The sequence below is a fragment of the Pisolithus orientalis genome, assembly GCF_024613125.1.
Source record: "Pisolithus orientalis strain OTSU chromosome Unknown F5J12scaffold_42, whole genome shotgun sequence".
In the NCBI taxonomy this organism is placed as follows: Eukaryota; Fungi; Basidiomycota; class Agaricomycetes; order Boletales; family Pisolithaceae; genus Pisolithus; species Pisolithus orientalis.
The window spans coordinates 43,390-67,262 of NW_026260823.1; the positions used below are offsets into that span (position 1 = coordinate 43,390).

The 23,873-nt window shown below is 45.1% G+C and overlaps 7 protein-coding genes across 7 annotated transcripts; 2 read left to right on the forward strand and 5 right to left on the reverse strand.

Annotated features, from left to right (window-relative positions):
• Positions 1 to 6,228: 6,228 nt before the first annotated feature.
• Positions 6,229 to 7,034, reverse strand: F5J12DRAFT_726322 (uncharacterized protein; the record flags this gene model as incomplete). Its single annotated transcript, XM_051741712.1, has 2 exons — positions 6,229 to 6,629; positions 6,683 to 7,034. Coding segments are annotated over 2 exons (753 nt in total), but the record flags the coding sequence as incomplete, so codon positions are not given.
• Positions 7,035 to 7,953: 919 nt separating this feature from the next.
• On the reverse strand, positions 7,954 to 8,374 carry F5J12DRAFT_907238 (uncharacterized protein; the record flags this gene model as incomplete). Its single annotated transcript, XM_051748899.1, has 2 exons — positions 7,954 to 8,265; positions 8,315 to 8,374. The coding sequence occupies 2 exons, from the start codon at positions 8,372 to 8,374 to the stop codon at positions 7,954 to 7,956; spliced, it is 372 nt and encodes a 123-aa protein (XP_051596123.1).
• Positions 8,375 to 8,741: 367 nt separating this feature from the next.
• Positions 8,742 to 9,476, reverse strand: F5J12DRAFT_726294 (uncharacterized protein; the record flags this gene model as incomplete). Its single annotated transcript, XM_051741711.1, has 2 exons — positions 8,742 to 8,936; positions 9,243 to 9,476. The coding sequence occupies 2 exons, from the start codon at positions 9,474 to 9,476 to the stop codon at positions 8,742 to 8,744; spliced, it is 429 nt and encodes a 142-aa protein (XP_051596124.1).
• Positions 9,477 to 10,601: 1,125 nt separating this feature from the next.
• Positions 10,602 to 12,997, reverse strand: F5J12DRAFT_785753 (uncharacterized protein; the record flags this gene model as incomplete). Its single annotated transcript, XM_051743284.1, has 9 exons — positions 10,602 to 10,715; positions 10,768 to 10,813; positions 10,845 to 11,080; positions 11,249 to 11,391; positions 11,440 to 11,622; positions 11,653 to 12,007; positions 12,056 to 12,525; positions 12,744 to 12,809; positions 12,985 to 12,997. 9 exons carry the CDS (start codon positions 12,995 to 12,997, stop codon positions 10,602 to 10,604), a joined length of 1,626 nt encoding a protein of 541 aa, XP_051596125.1.
• Positions 12,998 to 16,437: 3,440 nt separating this feature from the next.
• On the forward strand, positions 16,438 to 18,684 carry F5J12DRAFT_896670 (uncharacterized protein; the record flags this gene model as incomplete). The annotated part of the gene is made up of 9 exons (XM_051747965.1): positions 16,438 to 16,738; positions 17,005 to 17,111; positions 17,169 to 17,303; positions 17,355 to 17,501; positions 17,556 to 17,726; positions 17,773 to 17,954; positions 18,004 to 18,182; positions 18,232 to 18,482; positions 18,541 to 18,684. 9 exons carry the CDS (start codon positions 16,438 to 16,440, stop codon positions 18,682 to 18,684), a joined length of 1,617 nt encoding a protein of 538 aa, XP_051596126.1.
• A 2,142-nt stretch (positions 18,685 to 20,826) lies between these two features.
• Positions 20,827 to 22,031, reverse strand: F5J12DRAFT_785755 (uncharacterized protein; the record flags this gene model as incomplete). The annotated part of the gene is made up of 5 exons (XM_051743285.1): positions 20,827 to 21,223; positions 21,278 to 21,336; positions 21,462 to 21,489; positions 21,755 to 21,864; positions 21,921 to 22,031. 5 exons carry the CDS (start codon positions 22,029 to 22,031, stop codon positions 20,827 to 20,829), a joined length of 705 nt encoding a protein of 234 aa, XP_051596127.1.
• A 787-nt stretch (positions 22,032 to 22,818) lies between these two features.
• F5J12DRAFT_856842 (anaphase-promoting complex subunit 11) lies at positions 22,819 to 23,580 on the forward strand. The gene is made up of 3 exons (XM_051746719.1): positions 22,819 to 23,173; positions 23,240 to 23,341; positions 23,402 to 23,580. The coding sequence occupies exons 1-3, from the start codon at positions 23,005 to 23,007 to the stop codon at positions 23,449 to 23,451; spliced, it is 321 nt and encodes a 106-aa protein (XP_051596128.1). The 5' UTR covers positions 22,819 to 23,004; the 3' UTR covers positions 23,452 to 23,580.
• The last annotated feature ends 293 nt before the right edge of the window (positions 23,581 to 23,873 follow it).

Consider the following 23,873-nt stretch of genomic DNA (forward strand, 5'->3'; position numbering starts at 1 on the left):
TGCTTACATTCCTTACTTATCAGTTACTGATCACTTACCAAGTGTTTACACCTTGTTTTCCATAGGCAATGCCCCTGTACTGTATATAAGTCACTGTACTTAGATAGCAAAAGGAGAAGAGATCAGAGAGGGCCCCTCTTGCTCACATTTTATCATCTCTCAGTAAATTCATTCATCAGCTTTGTTAGTTGAGACTTTATTAAGGGTCTAACCATTGTCTACCTCACCTATTGACATCTATCATCAATTATCCATGCATCCAGACCTTCCTGGGCTCAGATTAGCTTGGGACATCAAATTAAGTCATCATCCATCCTTCTGTAGGCTTACAGCAGTCTACCCCATTGCATCCTCTCACATTCCTGCTCCCTCTTTGTCAGGAGCACCCCCAACCATCAGCACTTGTCTTTGAGTGTTGTAACTTGCAAAAACCCCACTCAAATGGAAGGTTCTACCATCTAGGTACCACATAGGCACACCACCACTCACTTTTGTTGTCTTTTGTGTTGGTTTTGGTTGGTTTTCACCACTGAACCACACTTTGACTCACACTGTCCTTCCTGAACCCTTGTGGCTTGAGAGGGGGGTGAGCTCCACAGTTCATTACCTCACTCTGCCTAATTTTTCCATTTCTGCTCAAAAATGTGAACTAAAAATACAAAAAATAACCAAAATCAATTGTCAGTCTGTAGCTCACCTGTCTGAGGAGTCTGTAAAAGGAGCTACATGGCCTGAATCAAATAAACCTCATCAGGAACCCTATGCTCACCCATCTGAGGAATCTACAAAAGGAGCTAGGGGTATCTATACAATCTCTGTGGACCTGTTTGATTGCATCAAGAATGATATATCAAATGATTCAACAGGCCCAGAGCCATCAGACAACATACAGGTGCAACCAGATGGAACCAAAACATTTGGAACAAGCCACTTGTATATTCCTCCATCACAATGCCAACACTGAATGTGATCCTATCATGACCACCCAAGTGCTGGTCACCCTGGCCAGAAGGCAATGTTCACCAAAGTGAAAAAAGAAGTATGGTGGGAAGGCATGGGAAGGGACATCAAGAACTACCTGGCAGGTTGTCTGGTGTAGGGAGTCATATACTCCCTGAGGATGGAACATGAATCGGTTACTAAATTCCACAAGCCTCTGCAACAGACCTGTTTTGGGATTTTTTCCTGCTTGTGACCTCATGTTTTCTCCCAACCCCAGTCACCTTCAGAGTGTGTCCCAACCTTCAGCATGTTGCCCAGTCATCAATAAAGCTGATCTGGAAATTCTGCATTCACCCAGAGTCATCTGGAGTTCAGTAGCCACACTGCCTAACCATGTCATCACTCATTTGTGCCAGAGGCCTCTAAAAAACTCCAGTTATCCCTATCACCCTAAATTCCACAAGCTGGACTTCATGCCAGTATGCTCTGCCCTCCTGCACTTCCCCCTCCCATCAGCTCCACCTCTCACTTGTACACATACCCTAGTTCTGTTGGAAGATACCCCTTACTGTTGACCTGTTTTTACTCTTATCTACTACCTGCTGGACTATTTCATGTGCATCTGCAATTCACTGATGTCTGTCATCCTTTCCTTTATTTTCCAGGTTTTTTTTGTTTTTCCACCCTGCCTTACTCCAACTCATACCTACTTCCCTTGTACTATATAATTCCACCATAATGTCAGAAATAAACCACCCACCTTTAGAGTTGCTATCTGTGTGTGTTCTGTGAGTTTGAGAAGTTCTCAGAGTCTAAGTGTGTATTTTGAGTTTACAGTGTCTACAGCATCCCCAGTGATCCTCATGTCTCTTGCACCTCCCAACCCTGCACACCTTTTTCCATATCCCTCTCACCTCAAATACACTCTTCTTGCCACATTTCAGCTTCTTGGAATTTCATATACCCATCTTGCTAACCTCACATGTACTCCCCACCCCTTCTATGGTAACCCTCGACTTCTCCTTCCACACAGCACCCCTTGAAACAATCCTAGGGAATTCTCCCTTCAGCCTTCCTCTAGTCACATGCTTCTCAGAAGACATGTCACACACTGGTGTGCTGGATGATGAAAGTGATCACTCACCTGCCCATTCCACCTGTCACCCCACATGACATCCCCAACTCCCCTTTCCCCTTCCAGCAGATCTCAATGGATCTCATCACAGATCTTCCCATGTTGGAGCCCAAGAAGTATGACTTAATACTGATGGTTGTCAATCAGGGCCTGACTAAGGGCACAATGTTTATCCCATGCCACAAGATGATAGACTCCATTGGGATCACTAAACTATTTCACTGTTCCATCTATTCTCATTATGTCATCCCTAATCAGTGGGTCTGAGGAGCTTCAGAGGGGGGTGATGTTACCACTTGAGCATGCCCCTTTCCATTTCTGGTCACACAACACCTATGTCATCACATACCTCATGTTCCAGGTCATCACATTAGTCTCAGTCATGGTCTGGGGGGCCATCTGGATCTCAGAGCATCCATATAGGGGAAGGTTGGCTGATGGACTGGAAGGGCTGCATGGTGCTGCACCCTGATTGTCATCTTGTACATTTCCTTTGTCCTGTTTCTTGTTTATCCTTATACAGTATATTTGCTGTGTTTCACCTGTCCATCATTCCACTGCCCCCTTGTTGCACTTTGATTGCATAGCCAGTTTGGGCCTCACTGACTCTTACTGAGTCATTTCTATTTCATTGCTTAGTGTCTGCAGTGGATTACTATCTACAGGTTTATTGTACACCCTCTTCTTATGCCCTCTTCTGGAGGGTATATAGGTAGACAGTATGGTACCCTGTACATTAGTTTTTTGCTACCTTGCAAATCCCCATAAGCTGTGTCCTCTTCCTGTCTCCTCAGTGTTGGAAGGATTTCCCTCCAGCAGGAAACTATCAAAGTCAACACTTCAGGTAACCATTTTTCATAAGCATTTAGGCTGAATAGTTTCTCCAAACCATCCAGCCTAATAGCCTCCCAGACCAAGGTCTGCCCAGGGACATCTGGTCATGTCCCAGGGCTCTGCAGATTTTTAGCCCTGGGACAGATGGGATTTCCCACATAGCCATCCATTCAACTGCAATTATTTGGGATGTCCCAAGACTGCCTTGGGTGACTGGGGTCCCTACTCCTGAAAGTGCAGTTTATACATCTGGGAAACAGCTACATGACACAGCTGTTAACAGCTCTTCTGCACTTGAGCAAGCTCTCTCATTGGCCAACAAGTGTCTTAGTGAGTCTTATGACAAGTCACTTCCAAACAGAGGCAGGTATAACCTGCTCACTCCCTCAGGTAGTTTTGCAGATGTATTAGCATTGAAATAGCTGCAGAAATCCTAGCCCCCTTGCTCCTCTGACAGATTTAATCCACAAAGTATCCTTTGACCTATACACCCCCTCCCATCCCACCATGCATAGTAGTATACAATAGTACTTTTCATGTACATCTTTGCAATATGATTCTGCTGTATTGGGACATCTTACTAGTTGCAAGGGAGATGACCCACCTGGGCCTCCACATTTGCCTTGAAAATTGCAATAATAAATTCAATCAATTTGTGTCTATACCTCATGCAATTTGTACTGTATGAAGGAAGAAGTGAATGGTTTTTGAACACTTGTGTGACAAGCCAATATCTCAAAGTCCCCCACATAGAACATGCAGTTGGTCACCTTTGCAACACCATCTGCAGAGGGCAGAATGTTCCAGATGAGCCTCTGAGGTCATCATGGGGCATTGTGCTGGTCTGCAAAGGTAACTTAGGAGGATGTGCCATCATAGCCCTCTGAGGCTGGGATGGGACATCCCACTGACTTTCATAAGGGGACTTGGGATGTCCCACAGCAGCCTCCAAGGCTGCCTTGGGACATCCCACCCTCCCCTTTGCCAACCAGTGGGATGTCCAACAACAGCCTCTAAGGCTACATTGGGACATCCCACTGTTCCCTCTGCCAAGCAGTGGGATGTCCCACAACAGCCTCTAAGGCTATTGTTGGGATGTCCCACCCTCCCCTTTGCCAAGCAGTGGGATGTCCCACAACAGCCTCCAAGCCTACATTGGGACATCCCACCCTCCCCACTGCCAACCAGTGGGATGTCCCCCAACAGCCTCCAAGCCTACATTGGGACATCCCACCCTCCCCACTGCCAACCAGTGGGATGTCCCCCAACAGCCTCTAAGCCTACATTGGGACATCCCACCCTCCCCTTTGCCAACCAGTGGGATGTCCCACAACAGCCTCTAAGGCTACATTGGGACATCCCACCCTCCCCTCTGGCAACCAGAGGGATGTCCCAACACAGCCTCTAAGGTGTTGAAGTAGTAATCTGCACTAATCCTACAAGCACCATAGAAAATCCAATGCAAGGTAGCTCCATGGTCAGAGCAGCTGCTTGACACTGAGAGGGTCCTGGCTCAATGCCAGCTCTGGTCACATTTTCATCAGGTTATGAGCTGCAGCTGGAACCCATGCATGCTCAGTACAATGGGTCATGCAGCATCCTTGGTAAGTCCAGATCATGTGAGTTACATGGACACAAGGTGGCTGATAGTAAGGCCTCCTGGAAACACAGTAGTAAATCCTGATCCATCACATGACACAAGGTCAAAAGGCAATCAGACCATTTGCATGACCCTAGGGGGTGTGCACTGTTTTTACACTCCAAAAGTGGCCAGATGAAGGGACCACATTGGAGATGGTGCATTCTGTGCATTAACTTCATGGAGATATGTTCCCACAGTGCTAGTATAAGCCCCCAAGCTACTGACACTAGTACCCAGACCATATGGCTCACTGGTTGCAGCACCTGGTAAACACCTAGGAGGTCACTGGTTCAATCTTAGGACTGGTCACATTTTCCTCATAAGGCTACTTTGGGACATCCCTCCCCCCCTCTGGCAACCAGTGGGATGTCCCACAACAGCCTCTAAAGCTACATTGGAACATCCCTCTCCCCCTCTGGCAAGTAGTGGGATGTCCCACAATTGGCTCTAAGGCTACATTGGGACATCCCTCCCCCCCTCTGGCAAGCAGTGGGATGTCCCATGACAGCCTCTAAAGCTACATTGGGACATCCCTCCCCCCCTCTGGCAACCAGTGGGATGTCCCACAACAGCCTCTAAGGCTACATTGGGACATCCCTCCCCCCCTCTGGAAACCAGTGGGATGTCCCACAACAGCCTCTGAGCAAGTGGGGAATGGTGCATTGCTCTTCACATAGTCTTGTTCCCATGTCACTGGTTTACCCCCATGCTACTGATATTAGTACCTGGACAATATATATTTGCTCAACTGTTAGAGCACTGGTTATCACCTAAGAGGTTGCTTCAATCCCAGCTCTGGTCACATTTCCATCATAAGGCTACATTGGGACATCCCACTTCCCCCTCTGGCAGCTGGGGGTAGTGTTGCTGTGGCTCAGGGAGCTGTCCTCAGCCAAGGGCCATACCACATCTATATTGTTGAGTATTAAAATAATTATTGTGGATTTGGCATGTGGCAACACAAGGCTACATGTGGTAATAGTTGTCATAGTGACTAAGCTGCTTGTTGTTGAGCAGGTCAGCCTTTGGAGCTGAGCCACAGCAACACTAGCCAAGGCTATGTCCCAGAACACCCTCTTTGGTTATATTGACATTCCACCCCACTCTCCAGCAGCCAGTGGGATATCCCACAACAGCCTCTTAGGCTAAGTTGGGACATCCCACTGTCCCCCTTCTGAGACTGGTGTGGGGCATCCCACCCTCCCCTTTGTCACCCAGTGGGATGTCCCACAATACCCTCTAAGGCTACATTGGGACATCCCACCCCCCTTCTGGAAAGCAGTGGGATGTCCCACCCTCCCCTTAGGCAAGCAGTGGGATGTCCCACAACAGCCTCTAAGGCTACATTGGGACATCCCTCCCCCCTTCTGGCAAGCAGTGGGATGTCCCACAACAGCCCCTAAGGCTACATTGGGACATCCCACCCCATCTCTGTCAAGCAGTGGGATGTCCCACAACAACCTCTAAGGCTACATTGGGACATCCCACCCCATCTCTGTCAAGCAGTGGGATGTCCCACAACAACCTCTAAGGCTACATTGGGACATCCCACCTACCCCTTTGCCAACCAGTGGGATATTCTACATTTTACCCATGCATATGTCTTGCAAACATGATGCTCAAAAAAAATTCTATTTAAACACACCAAATAGATTATAATATGCCTCTATCACCCTTATCTGTATTGAACTCTTTTACTTGGAGATGATGGTGGATCCATATCCAGTAGGTTATTCTCCCATTCTTCTCCCCAACCGAATTCTTCCAATGGCATATCACTTTGTTGGTGATATTCATCTGCCAGGGCAAATTCTTCAGCAACACATAGCAACTCATCATCCATCACTTCATCCTCATCCTCTTCACCCTCTGACTCCAATCCATCAAACCTCTCCTCATTATCACTATCAATATATATAACATGACTACCCTGCATTATGCTGTGCAGTTCTTCATCACTTGCACCCCAGTTCTCATTAGGTGTTCCAGGATAGCCTCTAAGTTGCCTCTTCCACAAGATGCACAGACCTGCTAGTCTCAATGCTCTGCAGTCAAGTTCATATGCAAGATCAACATCTGTGATGTGTGTTAGTCATGGTAATGCAATGACACATGTCTCTTACCAGCACTCTGTCTCGTTTTCTGCACACAACCCCACTCTTCAGAAAACCACTCTGTCAAAGCTCTTCTTTCCTGCAACAGGCACCTTTCCTCTTCTTCACAATGCCTCAGCTCAAGGAGTGATCTGATCCCTGAGTGCACTTTTTCATCAGCTAACCATGGGGGTAGTAACCCATCTGAATCATCCCCAAGGCCAATATCCTGCCAAATATCATCATCCACATCCAGTTTGAACAAAGAGTCCCTTGGGATCAGGAGTGGGGCTATTGACCCCTGAGGAGCTTTTCCCTTGTGTATGAGGCCTACAATTTGCAGACACAGATTATTGTAGCTACTGGCAAGCTTGGCTATTCCTGGTTCTCATCACTTCACAGATGCTTCTGTGTGGTTTTGAAGTCTTTGTTCTTCAAGGCAAGTCAAATACAAGGGTATTCATGAATGATGACCTCTTACCACTGAGAGTCTTCTGATATGAGCATTCCAGTCTTTCCAACTCAAACTTTTGTTGGCACAGACAATCTCTGATACATTTCTTGATTGCTAATGCATGCATGCAAAGCTATGGAACATGGTCTCAATTAGATGAAACCATGTAGAAAATACACTGCCACTAACTTGAAGATAAGCACTCTTTTGGATACTAGCAAGATTTGAATGCCCAACTATGCTTAGGGTTGCCCTCTGGTTCTGCAAAGCTTCTTTAAAACACTTAACCTTTTGATGACACTCTGCAATTTGGATATTCAAGCTTGTCATGTCAGCAACCCCATGGAGAAGATCTTTCTCCAGCACTTCTAGCTTGGCCTCATAATTTGCCAATGATTTCTGAGTTTCCATGATTTGCAATATCATATTCTCAGCAGCTGTAGAGCTGTGACCTAATTTAATGGTGAGCAGGAGTCATTATTTATATCAGCAGCTTATGAGGAGCTGGCTTTGTCTGTGCAGAGACTTGAGCAACCCATTCAGCTTGAAGAGTTGGGATATCAACTCCACATCTCCTTAGGCCTCTGTTTGCAGCAGCCTTCTTTTCTTGGCAATGATTCCAGCAATGCAAAAGCCACTGGTCCAAACCAGTGAGACTCTTCATGTCCAGGTGGCACACCTGGAAGTCAATAACAAGGAGGCATTGATGATACTGAATAATATGTTAGCTTGAAACAGATGTGGCATACTGCACACATACCCCAGAAACATGAAGAGATGGTATCAGCCCTTTGATTGAACTCCAAAAATGCTCACATCCCTCTCCATCAGATAGCCCAAATCCTTCACATTTTCAGGGGTGATAGATAAGCTGACATGCCCATTGATGACCAAAGGCATGAAATACTGAGATGGCAAAAGAAATATGTGGCAGAAATGACTTGAGAAAACCCCACTTCCTGCAGCTCTGTTCCAGTTGACACCCTATGTCATATAACAGCCCAATATGAAAATTATCTGGGAGATGGCCAAAAAGAGATTTGATGAGGGCAAGTGCATAATGTTGCCTCTCCCCAGCTGAAGTCATATTTGCAAGGTAAATGACACAGTCATGACAACAGAGTAAGGCCACGACACCAGTATCTGAAAAGATCTGGGTACTTGCCTACACTGCCATCAGACCAATGGAGTCAGAATAAATGATTAAGACTCACTTTCTGGCACCTCTCATCAGCTGCAGTAAAGGACTCATTACAACCCTTCAGCACTGACATTGTTATCCTCATTCCCTCTTCAAACTCATCCTCCCCATCACCAAGATAATTCTTTTTCAAAGCCTGTCCACTTCTCCTTTGGGTTGAAGACTTTGACTTTTGCAACTCATTAACCTCATGCTCCATAGCACAAATATCTTCTTGTGAAAGAAAGACTGTAGCTGTAGGGTTTACTGGACCATCCGGATGCCCATTTCTGCACTTCTGAGTAAAACAAGCATCAATGCAAACAATTGCATCAACATCAGAAAAGCTAGAACAAAGGAAATTTTAGCAGTTGACAAAACTATATCCACCAAGTGACATACCCATGTTCACTATTATTGCTCTGCAAGCTCTGGCCACCAAAGCATAGAGGACAATGCTGTCATAGGTATTCTGATGGCCTCATCTTTGAACTGAGGACATCATTGTCTGGGGAACTTGGTAATGGGATTGCAGAGGGGATGTTTGATGGTGGACTAGCAGATTCTTGCAGTTGTTGTTGGACATATTCATCAAGGGATGTTTCCAGAATACAATACCAGTGATATGCATTACTGAACCTCCAGTGTATACCCTCCTGCAAGTATCATCAGCAATGATCCATGACTGAGAAGAACAACCAAAGTATGCATTAATAATATAGCAACATCACCACAAACAATACCAACAAACATCCTACCCTATCAATATAACACTACAGCAGTCCCAAGAAACAGAACATGTCACACATGCATGCACTTATAACCATGAAATAGTCATGCATCAGATTAAGATATACTACCTACATAGCAGAGTCATCTGTACTACAGTCACTATGGCAGTAATGTGTGTTTTACAAAGTGGAAAAAATGGGGTAACGATACAAAACATGACAATTCCATACCTTTGTGTCCACCTCATAACCCATAACTGCAAGGTATGCCTCAAGAGACTCACACCATGCTGAAGTGTTTGGAGGTATGTGCATGAAGAGTTGTTGGACAAAGCTGAGAAGCTGCAGGCTAACAGCAAGTGTTGGCCCCAGTGGGGCACAGGGGAAGTAGCCCATCCAAAGGAGTTGGAGGGCTGCAGGTGCACAAGGACAGACAGCCAGATCAACTGATTGCAGAGCTGCCATGAATGCATCTAAGCAGAGGAAAATGATAAAGAACACAGAAATCTTGCCATTGAAATCAATGCAAATGACTCTCAGTTTTTGAGTCTGATGACAACCACATGTTGGCAGTTCATATTCAACTGGATTCTGGAAGTCATTGGATAGTCATTGATATGCAAGGTACAGCTGAAGGAGGGAAGGGATGACAGTGTGCAACCACCACTGCCACTGCTTCATTTTTTTTTTGGGCATTCCTAGACAGTGACAAGAGTGGGTCTTGGCTAATATATAGCCCATCAGTTAAGCAGTGAAAGCAGCATCATGGGAGAGGCCACATTCACTACCCACAGAAGACTCTAATGGGCAAGCAGCATCAGATGTGTGGGTCAGAGGAATCACTGGGGTGTTGTGTGAAAGTGCAATGGCCAGGTAAGGTGAGCAAGCACTCAACAAGAAGGTAAAGCCCCACAGTTCTGGGAACATGGCATGAAGGTTCAGCAGTCTGATGGTCAACAAGGACCATGAGATCATCCACATGGAGCAAGTCAGGAATCTGGTTTGTCAGGGCAGTAACTCGTACAGAGGGACCATGCCTAGTAAGCTGTTTCAGTCGACAAAAAGACACCTATGAAATTTGGTCAGATACATAAACTGTCTAGGTGAGTTAGTGGTAGATGATGATCCTGCAACACCAAGTTACAGGACTGTGACCAGGACACTGAATCCTGGTTGCTGGAAGGCAACCCCAAGATGCCACCAGCATGTCTCCAATAGTTAGCCTCCAGCATAGAAAAGTGAATTGACCTTCACACATGACTAGTGAGGGTGATGGGGAAAGAGATGGAGCAAGTGTGTGACAAACAAAATGAGATTGCAATTGTGGCATGCTACAAATATCATTCAGGAAATGTACAGAGTAAAAATGGTATTGGGGAATGATGAAGGAGGTTGCCAACTATTTGAACCAGGTGGTGCAGTTGGAATAAGGTGGGGAAGAAGGGGTGGATGACCAAAAGTATCAAAGAATGACTGTACATAAAATATAGCCAACTTCTTTTCCATTGCCCAGACATGCAATGATGATGCTAATGGCATCATTGGCTCTGCCAAGTCCAAGGGGCATCCTGGCCATACAGCAAGTAATGCTCAGAGCTTCTCTATGTACTCCCATTTTGATTGAAAGTCAGATGAGCCAAGGCCTTGATTTTGCTGAGGGAAAGGCTCAGCACACATGGTGAGTTCCGAATCACCAGGGAAAATCTGTGTAGAGTTCAGAAACAGCACATTCCTGGTGAGGTAAAATTGTACATACCTGCTGGACATGATTGAGCCACTCTGAATCCTGATTCAACCACAAGCTAGGCATCATCACAGCCAAGAGCAACCAACTTGAACTGGAAGTTGTGTTCATATAAATCCCATAAAGTCTTGCTTTTCATCATCTGATCAATGGTAGTGAGGTCTGCAAGGGAAATTGAAATATCCTGGAATTGTACATGGCTAGGTATGTCATGTTGGAGGCTGACAAGCTCAGGACTGAAGAGGGTGGCAGATTCACATAGTTGGCCACTGGAAAATGTGGATGAAATCTGCTTGGGAATTGTGTTCAGGAAATCCCACCAGGACTGAGGGATAACAGGAGATGCATCCAAGGCAGAAAGATGAGTGATCCAACCTGCTCAAGAGACTAGCCAATTCCTCAGGTACCTCTGCTGGCGATCAGAGGACTCACCCCTTGCAAACAGACTTGGGCTGGGAAAGAAGTAAGCTACCTTGGGCACATTGGGACTAACCCTTTTTGCATCCTTATTCATGTCCTTCAGGGCAGTGTGCCATGCAGAAATAGCAGGGGGAATAGCTGGATCACTGAGGTCTTCCCACAGTTTGGGATTCAGAATGACTGATGGCTTGGCTCCTCTCGAGCCTGCAGGGGGATCTGAGCAAAATGTTAAACACACTGAGACAAAATGAATAGGATATATACATGGCTGATTATGTTGTTGAGCCCTGCCCATCCTAGCAGCTCCCATACTTGAACTTGCACCACTGGAACTTGCAGCATTGGAAGCCATGGGACCCATGCTTGTGGGAGTCGAGGCCACACCACTGCTGGTGTGCATTGGTTCCAGCCAGGGAGCCACAAATTGCTCAAGCCCAATCACCAGGCCTTGTCAAGTGTGCCTGTGGCATGATTCACCAGGGTGGTACCAGGTGCTGTGCCATTTCAGCATCTGCCTGACCTCAAAAACCTCAGGATCCATGACTATGTCATGAGGGCACATAATCTTGATGGTCTTCAACATTTGCATGTCCAGGGGTACACAATCAGGTTTCCAGACCATCCAGACAGGCACACATATTTCAAAAAGGTGCTGGCAAATGTTGGGGTCTGTTGTGAATGCCCTGATCCAGCAGTCAAATGAATCAACAAAAGTGCCCATAGCAGGGTCAAGGTCTGTGTCGAGATATTCTAGCATGCCAAAGATGTCTAGGAGGAGGTGTTGACAAAAAGTGACCAATATGACTGTGTCTCGAAATGTAAATGGGAGTTGCTAGAGAAAATTTTAATTAACAAAATCTGAACCAGAAAAAAATCATACCTTCAGATGCAGGAGACATCGCTGACATGACCCCAGCCATGAATTGGGTGTCAGAGGACCTTCATAGTGGGGGTGCTTCTTTAGCCAATCTTGCAAATGTTTGTCTAGTTGATTATAAATGGTCTCCATTGAGTTCCACTTGTCAGCATGAATCCTGCCAACTTTGAAGGCAGACCCTCTTTCCAGCACAAAATCCTCCACTGACTGGGTAATGTTCCACCACAGCCACTTCCACATTGGGTCATCTCCATAGGCCACTTTCTGGGGGACACACAGACTCCATGTGTAGCATTCTGTGAACAACTGTGGCCATTGAAAACAGTCTATATGGCTGAACTGTCCATCATGCAGGGGTGTGATTGTTTCTCCATCAAAGATGAAGGGTTGGGGAACATAGACAGCATTTGGCAATGTGATCCAGTGGTCATCACACTTTGCTAGGATGTGTGCATTGAATGCACCCCATCTCCCTGAAAATAATGATAATCAATTTAAGCTGAGTTAGGGACAGCAAGAATGCACTGTTGCCAGGGTGGTTGCACAATGATAATTCATAAGGGTGAATGCTAGCTACATTCATCCTGGAGGCTCTGTGTATTCAGGTATATGGATGCCTTTCCAAACACCATCACTAGATCTCTGCCTTTGTCTTAACATCCACCCTGTATGCTAGTCAGTCAGTACTTACTTAAATTGACAGAGATGACAACAAGGGGAGAAAAAAATGAATCATGCAGCATTAAGGCCAGTGTAACTGAAATGAAACGAGAATGTTGCCCTCAATAGGCCCAAAGCCCATTGAGAACTTGTGAGGCACCAAACCCCAGAGCACTTGGCAGACAAACACTCCAAATGTTTGGCTCTGAGTACAGCATAAGTTGACCAGATGTTTGAAAGAAAAGTATGAATGAAAGAGAATAAAAACTTACTTTCAAAAAACATCTTCTTGACAAAGAGGTGACAATGATTGGTGTATTGACTCTGCACACATATAGACTATGTTAACACCTGAATTTTGATGAAGAAATGCCCCAGAAACTGTGAGGATAACTCTTGATAGGCCCCAAGCCTATCAAGAACTTGCAGGCACCAAACCCCCAAGACCTGACAGACAAACACTCCAAATGTTCATGGAAAGAGCGACCAGGCCATCTGGAAAAGTAAGATGGAAAAGACAGAGGGAAACTTACCTTGCACTGAATTGGTTTATATGGAGGGGTGTCAGCAACTTGAAGTAGTAGGTAGCACCTACTAGTAGTAGTGAGAAATATTATGGGTACTACTGTGCATGTGACCTGCACCACAAATGAATGCAATGCCTGACTTACAGCATGCTCAAGGAAGACACTGAGTCTAGGCTCTAAATTGTCAAATAATCAGGTGATTAGATATAAGTTTTGTGTTCCATATTTCATTCCTCAATGTTCCAGACTGCCTATTGTAATATTCACAGGAGACATGTTCATGCATTACAGTAATAACATGTTGATAAGCTACTTATAGCAAGTCCTAGTTACAAGTACTAGTGTGCCATTGCTACTTTGTTAATAGATTTGGCCACTTTTACTGATGTGACTAAAGTTTCAATGAATGACAGAATTTTAACATGTCATTTCACAATTGCACAATTGTCACATCATCACAGCCAAAACAAACATTCACACCACCCACAGCTAGTACTTAGTGACACTCTCATCTTCTGTACACTGTCCACATGGTATTGGGGGAATGCTCAGTGTGTTCCTCTACCATATGTCAGGGGCTTGGTGCCCTTGACAGCCTTGAAGGCTTGGAGCCTTCAAGGGCAGTCTTGGTGTCCAGTGGATCTGATGATCAATTGCACAACAACAGTCAAGACTGACCCTCATCTTTCAGTGATGTTAATGAAGGTTTTGCAGGTCAGTGCTTTTGACTTAAGTTATGTGTCATTATGCTTCGCAGTCTACTGACCCATTTACCAGCACATACTACATGTACTAGGTCCATTGTTCTCCCCACCTCTGGCTGCACTCCATCATTCTGCCTGGCCAGTATATGCCTTCTATAGTGATGCCCTTGTCTCCCCACTCATCTACCCTTGGTATGGATTCAGTGATCAATTGCATAGACAATAGTGCAGTTCTCCCCTTGCCTTTTAGTCCCAAAGATTCGAGTTAGCAACACATCCATTCATATCTATCCCTGCCAATCAAATACATGGCATGTTCCTCTATGGTATCAGAGACTTGGTGCAATGTTACCTTCAAGGGCAGTGATTCTGATTGTCGATCTCAAGTTCTCCTTTCTACTACAAATTTTCTCCAGGTTGCCTCATGATCAACCATGCAAAGTTCTAATGCAGGTATGTGGTTATCTTTTCAGTGTATCTTATCCATCAATTTCTGCTACTTCCTCCAGAGTATTATGAAGAGTTACATCACATCTAAGTGCACGATTCATCATGGTCAAACTTCTGGTTTTCCCACAATGGCTTCCAACAAATGGGGAAAGGGAACAAGATAGCCTTCTACTGGAGATCTGCCATCATACTTACAATTCTCTGTGCATTCACTCTCCAGCCTTTCCTTCCCATTCCCTGACACACCATGTCCAAAATACCTTTGCCCAGTACTGGATTGGATATAAGCTCTAGCAACCTTAGTATGTGTTTTTCTGACTAACTCCTGATGACTAACACATTTTGGCACAGGCACCCTAATTACTCTGATTGGAAACCTTGAATTGAATGCAGCAGATGCTGAAATGCTAGCAAGTGCTTTGTTACTAACATCTCATGCTGAATGTGAGTATGTTCTTGAGTGACATTTCTGGACTGATCATATTGCAGCCTTCATAGGGTCATCCAGCTTGCAACCCACATACCCCATGGTGGCATTATGCCCATTGAGTCTGGGGGTTTCAGGATTGTTGTCCCATGAAGAGTATACACCTGCCACCTTATCCCCCTCGACCCCCATTTATGCAGAATTTCCTGCACCACCAGTATTGATACATCTAATGCCACCTAACTCGACTGATCCCTCCACTATTCTTGTCTGTGGCCACCCAGATTGTGAAGCAAGGGTTCCATATCTAGTGGATGACTGCATGCATATTCCCACTGGAATTTTTTTTACCATATCCATGCAAAGACTAACAGCTATTGTATTATCTGTTGGCAAGTATTTCTTGTGGCAGTCTCCAATTAATTACTATGAAGTATAAATCCTGAGGCTGTGTATTGTGTATGGCAGCCTGACTGTGAGGCAAGTCACAACTCAGCACTTTCCATCCTTTGTAAATTTCTACCATTCAAGCTCTATGACTTAGCAGCAGAATGCTTGGAGCATCTCTCTGCTAAATGTCATGGGCTTGGTGCCCTTGACAGCCCCTGAAGGCTTGGAGCCTTCAAGGGTGGTCTTGGTGTCAATCTGGTGATCAATTGCATGGATGACAATGACCCTCATCACTCAGTACCAGAGATTTGCTTCAGCAACAACTTCACCCAAAGGTCATCATACCTCCAACATTCAGTCTACATTATATGCTCAATTTGGCTATCAATTACATGAAAGGGACTGTGTCTATTGGACTGTGTCGACCCTGCTCTTGTCAGTGACCACCCTTAGGGGCTTGAACAATTCATTTTCTGTCTAGTAAGCCCATTCCTTTCTCTATTGCTGGACACTGATGAACTTTTGTGGTTTTTCAGTCCTGAGGAAACCCACTTTCTGGGTTGCACAGACAGAATACTGCCATTCTGGCTTTTGATTGGAATTCCACCCATATGTTTCCATTTTAATAGGTGTGTCATCCTCACTATGCATTACAACCACTTCTTTCCTGCATGGTTTTCCTTTGTCCCCCTTACATCACATCCTCTTTTCATGGTTTCATATGTCCTTGCTGATGCTATATCCAGAACTTTGCATGCTGAGACAACATGTTCTAGACAGATTTTTTTTCCCATGTGGTTCATCTTGGCTTGACATGCTCTGACCTTAAATACTCACCTTGCCTCCCCCCATTTCTCAACACCCCCATACAACCATGCCCTGCTCTGCTGATATCCTGGAGCCTTCAAGGGACTCCGTTGCTGACTTGAACACTTGAATTCTTCACAACTGAAGGATACCATACTCACAAAATGCCCTGGTTTCCAAACAAGTAAAAAAATGTGGTGCTGTTGTCTCTAATGATGGAGTGCAACACTCAGAGGTATGTCTTGTAGTATATTTTTCATCCATTACTCTAACATCATTTTCTGCTCATGGCAATCTACTCCAAAGGATATGATTGGCAAACCAAAACTGCAGTGTGCAGTCCAGCCTCCTGAAGGCTGGGAAGAGCACATGTTTGGCCTGAGAGATAGAAGATGCTCCTTGACACCTTGTCCTTCCATCATGAACACCCCAATGCTCCCTTCCCCTTCCCTGTTCCTGGACGACCAAATCTGTGTTGAGGACTCTGCAATGGAGGAGGTGGAGGAGAATCCTGACAACAACAAAAATGAGGATGACCAGCCTTCCAGTAATGAGAACAAGGATGATCAGCTGTCCAGTAGTGAGAATGAGGATGACCTGCCATCCAGTAGTGAGAAAGAGGATGACCAGCTGCCTGGTAGCAATGACAATGACAAGGGTTCCAATTACAATGAGAATGAGAATGATGACAAGGAGATGGAGAGCTCGAGTGACTCTCATGGTAGGTTTTTCCATTTTGTATCCCTCATTCTCTCACATTTTTTTCAGATAATTCTCATTTCTTTTGATTTCAGGGTTTGGTGCCTCTCTGGTCATGCAATGGTGGGCTTATTACCCACTGGTGTTTCAAAGCTTGGTGCTTTGGATACTCATGACCATTTCCTGCTGCCCATCATTCCCTTGGTTGTTATATAGATAAAGAATTGTGATCCTGTTCTGTTACCATCTATATATGCATCTGCCTCATGTTGACATGTTGACTCCTAGATGATGATGATGCATGTGCTCACAATGCTCAGACCATTTCTTGTGCCCAGTCCCCACTTCCCCTGTCCTCACCACCTGCATATGAGTCTGATGACTCTGCCCATCCTGTAGGGGACATTGTCCATCCTTGCCAAGAAGGTGGCCTGATCTATACTAGACTTCAGAAGAAGGGCAAAGGTAGGGCTATAGATGCCAAGGACATTGATGCTGCAAACCACAGTGACCATGACACCCAACTCCCAAACCTCAAGAAGCCAGGGAATCTGTCCACAGCAGCATTAGATGAAATATGTGCTTTTGTGAAGGACATCAAGATGATGGTGGAAGAACTTGGCTGATGGCATGGGCAGTCTGCATGTGACATACTTGTTGCTGCAGGATTTAGTGTTAAGGCTTCTCATACCAAAATTAATGAGGCCAACCTCTTCCACTTGTGGTATTGGACCATGCAGCCCAAACCAGATGGTGGTATGGCTTTCCTCCCTCTCACATCTACTGTTCTAACATCCTGACCAGCCAATTGAAATTCAATCAACAATTTGATTATGAAGGAGTACAACACCCTCATGATAGGCATCCCCAAGGATGACTTTGCAGCAAGGAGGGAAAAGTTAAAATCTGTCTATGAGTGGAGTGAGAGCTCCTCCACCATACCAACTAAGCAATCTGTCAAATCTATTGCAGCTAGAGTGGACAATGCAAAGGCACAATTTTCTGGATTGGTATGTGGTTGCAACTGTTCAGCCATCAATTCTGATCATTCCACAGGTGGAGGTGTGGTCCAATCTCAAGGATATTGAGATAGTTGGAGTGGTAATGTATATTGGACAGGACCCTGCAGGACATCAAACTTCTGGCATATTTGGAGGCTCCAAGACAATAAGAAACTTGATCAATGAAAATGGCATTGATGTCTGGTCACTCATGGATAAGTATACCATGATTTTCAAGTAAGTTTATTTCTTGCATGTTTCATTCAACCTCATTGGATTGTTGTAGGTGTCTCAGGAATGGTGACAGTGCAGATGCCAGGGTGGCTGGCACCAGTTCCATTGGAGATGTGGGTTCTGTGCTGGAACTATGTTGCTGTACAAAGGAGACTCTGAGAGACTGCAACCACAGAGTATCCAGAAGCATGATGAAGGAGAAGATGTTGGCCACATTGAGAGATCTGCACAGTAAGTTATTCTTGTGCTGTACATGCATTTATCTTGATCCTTTGCTCAGTCACACATGGCATTGAAGTTGGTGATCCCCAGAAAGTTTCCTGGCACCAGCTTCTCAAGTTTTTGTGGAAGAGCCACCTCACTATTGTCAACTGGCCCCATGGTGTATCTCCACCAAGCCCTGGTTTTGAGTACAAGAAACTTAAGGCTGGCCCTCTTCATCAACTTGTAGTACCTTACCTTCAGAGAAAACTGGGTCTTTTGTATGATGGGCAAACCAATGATGAGGAAGAACAAGATAGTCTGGATGATGTGCTGGAAATTGAGATTGAGTGCTGGAATGAAGGTATTCCCTATTTTATTCATCCAGTTGGATGCTGACCCTTTGAAGGGTGAGATTGTGCTTGTCAAAGCTACCAATGGTACTGTTTTGCAGCAGATCTCAGATGATCCAGAGTGGCAGAAGTCCCTCAAGGAAACAGATCACCAGCAGCAAGGCACAGAAGTCCTTTGACAGCCACAACCCCAACTGCAGCAACAACTCCCTTTTCCCTCTCAGAAGTGACCCCACATGGAGGCATCAAATTGCAATACTATTGGTCCCCAGGTAAGTTCTGCTCTTTACTCAATATCCAGTATCTGCTGACATTTGCAAGGCTTTACAGTCTGACCATCAAACTGTGCCATGTGATCAACACCAGGATGTGCGCCCCATTGCACAAGATTCACGTCGTGATCCATCCACAATTCCAAGCAATGTGCACACTTGAGAGCCTGGCCCATCTGAGCCTCCTGCACTGGCTCCACAATATGGGGTAGGGTTTGGTTCCTATGGTCTGATAACAAGACTAATAAAGCATCATATAGGATCTACATTGGGATAATCTTCCAAGCCATCCTCACATGTGAGAGGCTGGCCTAGCCCAGCAGTCTTTTCCCAGACAACAAGTGAGTATCCAGGTCTCTGACCTTCAGTAACAAGACTAAGGAAAAATTATGTAGGATTCTTGGGGTGACCATATGAACTATCATGATCCTGGCCCATCTAATATCCCATATCATGTGAGTAATTCAATTTTGCAGAGGTTTCACTGTCAACTTGCATTCTCTCTAGGCATTACCTTCTGGCTACCACAATCAATTTCCTCCATCTTGCCAAGGATTCCATCACATTCCATCTCGAACCAACCATCCTTACTACAACAGTCCATATACCAATGACTACTACCCTCCAACCCAGCAGGTGAACCTCATTGGGTTAACAGGGGTAATGCTGCACAATATGAGGACAACTTCACTGAGGAGTATATAAATGAAGATTACTACTAGTGTAGTTTTTGCTTCCCCTACAACATATTTGTCATGTGCTGCTTGTATATTGATGTCGCTGGTGATGATGTTACCATCAGATTCAGGGGACAAGTCTGTGGCTCTCCACTCAGTCCTGTGCCTTTCCTATCACTTTTTGCACTACTCATTCCCCTTGCCAAGACCTCTCTGGGGGGGCCTCTTTTGTCTGATTCCATGGAGCTGCTATTGAGATATCACTGTTTTTGTGTTTAGAGGGCAGTGAGACAGTTTCATGTGTAGCTCAGCATCTGATGGTCCAGTCATGGTGGCTCCTTTTTTTCTGTGTTTATCTACGAGTACCCAACCACCTTCCTGAGGCCCATGTTGATCACCCCAGCCATTGTCCTGAGGTCATCACCTGCTTGTTTGCTTGCCCAGAGTTACCCCTATCATCTTGGGGCTGTATCTCAGTGGTTTCTCTGACATGTCTCTTGCTTTTTTGCAGACTCACACTACTAGATGATGACTCCCTGGAGATGTCTAGATCATTGTGGAAAACTTGCTGTGTGTGCATGAGCCCTATCTTAGGTACTTGAGGCACACAAATGTCATGTGACTATCATGTGACTACTGCAGCCACATCACATGATTGAAAGTGATGTGATCTGCTCTTGTGCATGTCCCTAGTCACATGATTCATGGTCATGTGACCTTGTACCAAGCAGAAATAGGGGGTGGGATAGGGGTGTCATGCATGGCATAATTAAGGCATCTTGCATGACTAGTTTACTGTAATTACAATACTACCATGAAAGAACATGACTGCATGGCCAGTAAACTACACTAGAAGAGTGCGACCTAGTGAAGAACACCATCACGCACTTATATTCAGACTTGAAAATAAAATTACATAAAAAATAAAAAAAGTGCAAGGGTTAGCAATTGGCCAGCAGCTCCAAAGGTGGGAACACACACTGGCTGAGGGCAAAAAGTAGTAACTCAAATATCAGCAACTGACTGGAAGTTCAAAATGCCAGAGCACACATGTCCCACAGGCATGCTATAACAGCAAAGAGTCAGCAACTAGCCAACACCCAAAATACATGGCCACCTACTGACTGAAGGCAAGGAACAGTGGCATGGTGGTCAGCAGATGGTGTGCAAATCAGGAATCACAACATACCAGCTGTAGTTGTCAAAATCACCAACATCAGCATGGTTGAAACACAGGAATATATATGTGTCCCACACACCACTTGCTTTGCCAAAAAATTGTGAATGAGACTATTTTCCTCCATCATTAGTTTATCATCACTGGGTTGTGATGTGTTCCCCTGCATTTTCTTTCCCTTTTCATCTGTGGTGCTTATAACCTGAAATTGTCACTGGCAGTGGTAGCTTCCAGTCCATCATAAGCCCCTGCCATGCTGTAGAAGGAAACTAGATACCATGTCATGGCCCAACCATTTTTAAATGCATTCAAGACTGTGGCCATGTCAACCTCCAACTTGTTCCCAGTTCCACAGCAGCATTGACACCTTGCAGAAAACATCCTGACAACTTCTTCCATAATAACCCTCATGACAATCTTAGTCCCTGGCTGAATAGCTGTCCAAGCATCACATTCCCTTATCAGTTTGGTTATATTCATGCCATTGTTGATCATGAAATCATATTGACCCCTGTTAATATACCACTGTTGGATCTGAGCTTCATCTGGCTGACATTGGTTGAGAATGCTGGGCAGGAAAGGCAACCAGTCACTATAATAAATACAGTAAGCTTCATGCATCAACACTCATGCAGCAATAACAAACATTGAAGGAGTTACACTGATCAAGTAACATGTTGTGTTCCCGTCCTGTTGCATCGACCACTATAGCACAACCAGAGGTCATAGCTAGTGGCAATGACTGTCCCCTCTCAAGTATCATCAAAATATGCTCTACTCCTTGAGTTTCTGTTAGATGGCTCTTTCCAGTGTAATGAGATGGTGCACACCAGCTTGAGTGTCCATTTGGGATGAGAACTGGACCAAAGAGAGAATAGGTCAAAAATGAATGGATGAAACTATTACTGCAAGTCAGCAACATTACCCAGTAAATATAAAGATAGCTGTGAATCTCATTCAAACATCCAGCTATCTCCACCACAAGCAAGGGGGATCTGACCATGATATGACTTCACATTCCTGACAGTTTGTTCACACTTTCTTCCAACTTCCTGATGTGATTGGATGTTAAAAGACCCTACATATATTTTTCTGAGCAACATACCACTTCAACATATGTCACCCTGCTGTTTCACTGGGAGTCCAAGCAGTTGGGGCATTGATCAAATGGCAGCTGAGATCATACAACAGACAAGTGAGAGCACTCAAGCCAGCTTTGTTCTGGGCATGTTGCTATAACACCATGAGTCAGAATCAAGTTTGATGATTGAAAGATGGAATAAATTCACATCTATATCTTTAAGAACAGCCAGAAATCCACTGATCGCAGCCTTCAGCCCAGCACCAGTGATTGGGATTAAGCCCATGACTTCCTGTACCACAGGTAAAGTTATCTGCATGGTGTCAGAGGCATTATGAATAGAAAAGGCATGAGAAGTCTTGGAGGAAATGGCAACCATTGAAAGTTGCTGATTTAGGACAGGGGAGATCTGGCACAAATTCAAGGCAAGTATTCATGCAGAGATATCAAACAAGCCTCCAGTGACAGAGTAATCATGTGGCACCCTGGTGGATTTGTTTCTCCTCCATGCAATCCACCTATGAACAGCAACAATCTTGCCTGTCTTCTTGCCAAACATTTCACAGAGACAAAGAGCACAGGAGAGACCAGATGTAACAGTGGGAGAGGTAGGAAAATGAGGACAAGCATGCTACAGTACTCTACACCCCACAGGGCCATGAGGCAGCAGACTGTATGTGCACAGCCAAAAACTGCATGATGATGCAGATGGACCATCAAACAAGGGGCATCTCATGTGCTTGAATGATGGGAAATTTGTGCAGGGAGTTGGTTGTAAAGTGCAATATCAATTGCAGTGCATAAAGTCACTTAGCTCCACAACTAAACAAAAGCACTCATGTAAGTGAGTTTTGCTTGGATCTGGTCTATGGATTTGAAGTTTGCTGTATCTTCAGAATCATCATCTGTTTATGTCAAGATATCACCTTGTTTACAAGGTCACTCCAACCCAAAAATGAGACACTTTTTTTGACATCTGCACATCTGCCTGTCAATTGACTCCACACAGCAAAACCCACTGGTTGTGACTGCAGCCCTGGCATGGTAAACAAGGTGCCTGCCAGCAGTGCCAGCCATGTTCTAGTTGATATTTCCCATGTGTAAGATGAAATTTCCTCTCTTGGCACAAGCAACACGTAGATCACGTGATATACCCCAACGCGTACACAACGCCAAACAACTCCGCGATGATGGAAGACGAGGGAGCACCCACATTCGCTTGAACGATGCGGTTAACCTCAACCAACATACCCCTACACGCACGCATACGCGCCAATCCACTCATATAGACGATGAAAGTCCACGTCAAACACTGGAGCGCAGTAGCGCAGTGGCGATGGAATACCGGGAACAACAACGATGCAGCAGCTGACGACGAGGGTGATGTATGTGGGATCTGTCGAATCCCGTATGAGGGATGTTGTCCGGCGTGTAAAATGCCTGGAGATGATTGTCCACTCAGTACGTGTCTTCTCTTCATCGGTGCAATAGATATCCCTGTGGTTATTGAAAGTTTAGAATGAACAGTATGGGGACAGTGTAGTCACGTCTTTCACATGCATTGTCTACTTAAATGGCTCGGAACGCCCGCATCGAAACAGCAATGTCCGATGGACCGTCGACCATGGGGTACGTCCCATATCGTTCTGTTACTTTCTCTCGAGTCATAATCCCCGCATCACTCGACAGTCACCGCGGAACGAAAAGTAAATAACAATGTCGGGAACGCAGCATGTTGACGCGCGCGCGCATCGCTGTATCATAGAGAGCTCTTCTTGTCGTTAGGGTAGACACCATCATTGATCTGTATTGATACATGGTCATTCGGCTGTTTCGTCGAGGAAGCAGAAGAAATCATTAAGAACGAAGTTTATGGCCGTTCGGTTATTCCCCAAGTAAAGTCCTAACAATTTTTCCATGGGTCCCTATGATGGGGCATGGATGCATCCATAGTCTGGATAATACACGTCTTCAATGGATTATGATCACGCCGCACAGCGCTAAGACTAATCTGATATCTGTACAGTAGTGATACAGGGCTGGATAACCAAGAACCTCCTAACCAGATCTGGTCATACCTACTCGGCGCCGGAAAGACACGAGAGGAGAGTATGTATGTAGACAAAATCGAACGATCTGAGAACGGTCTAAAGTACACTGT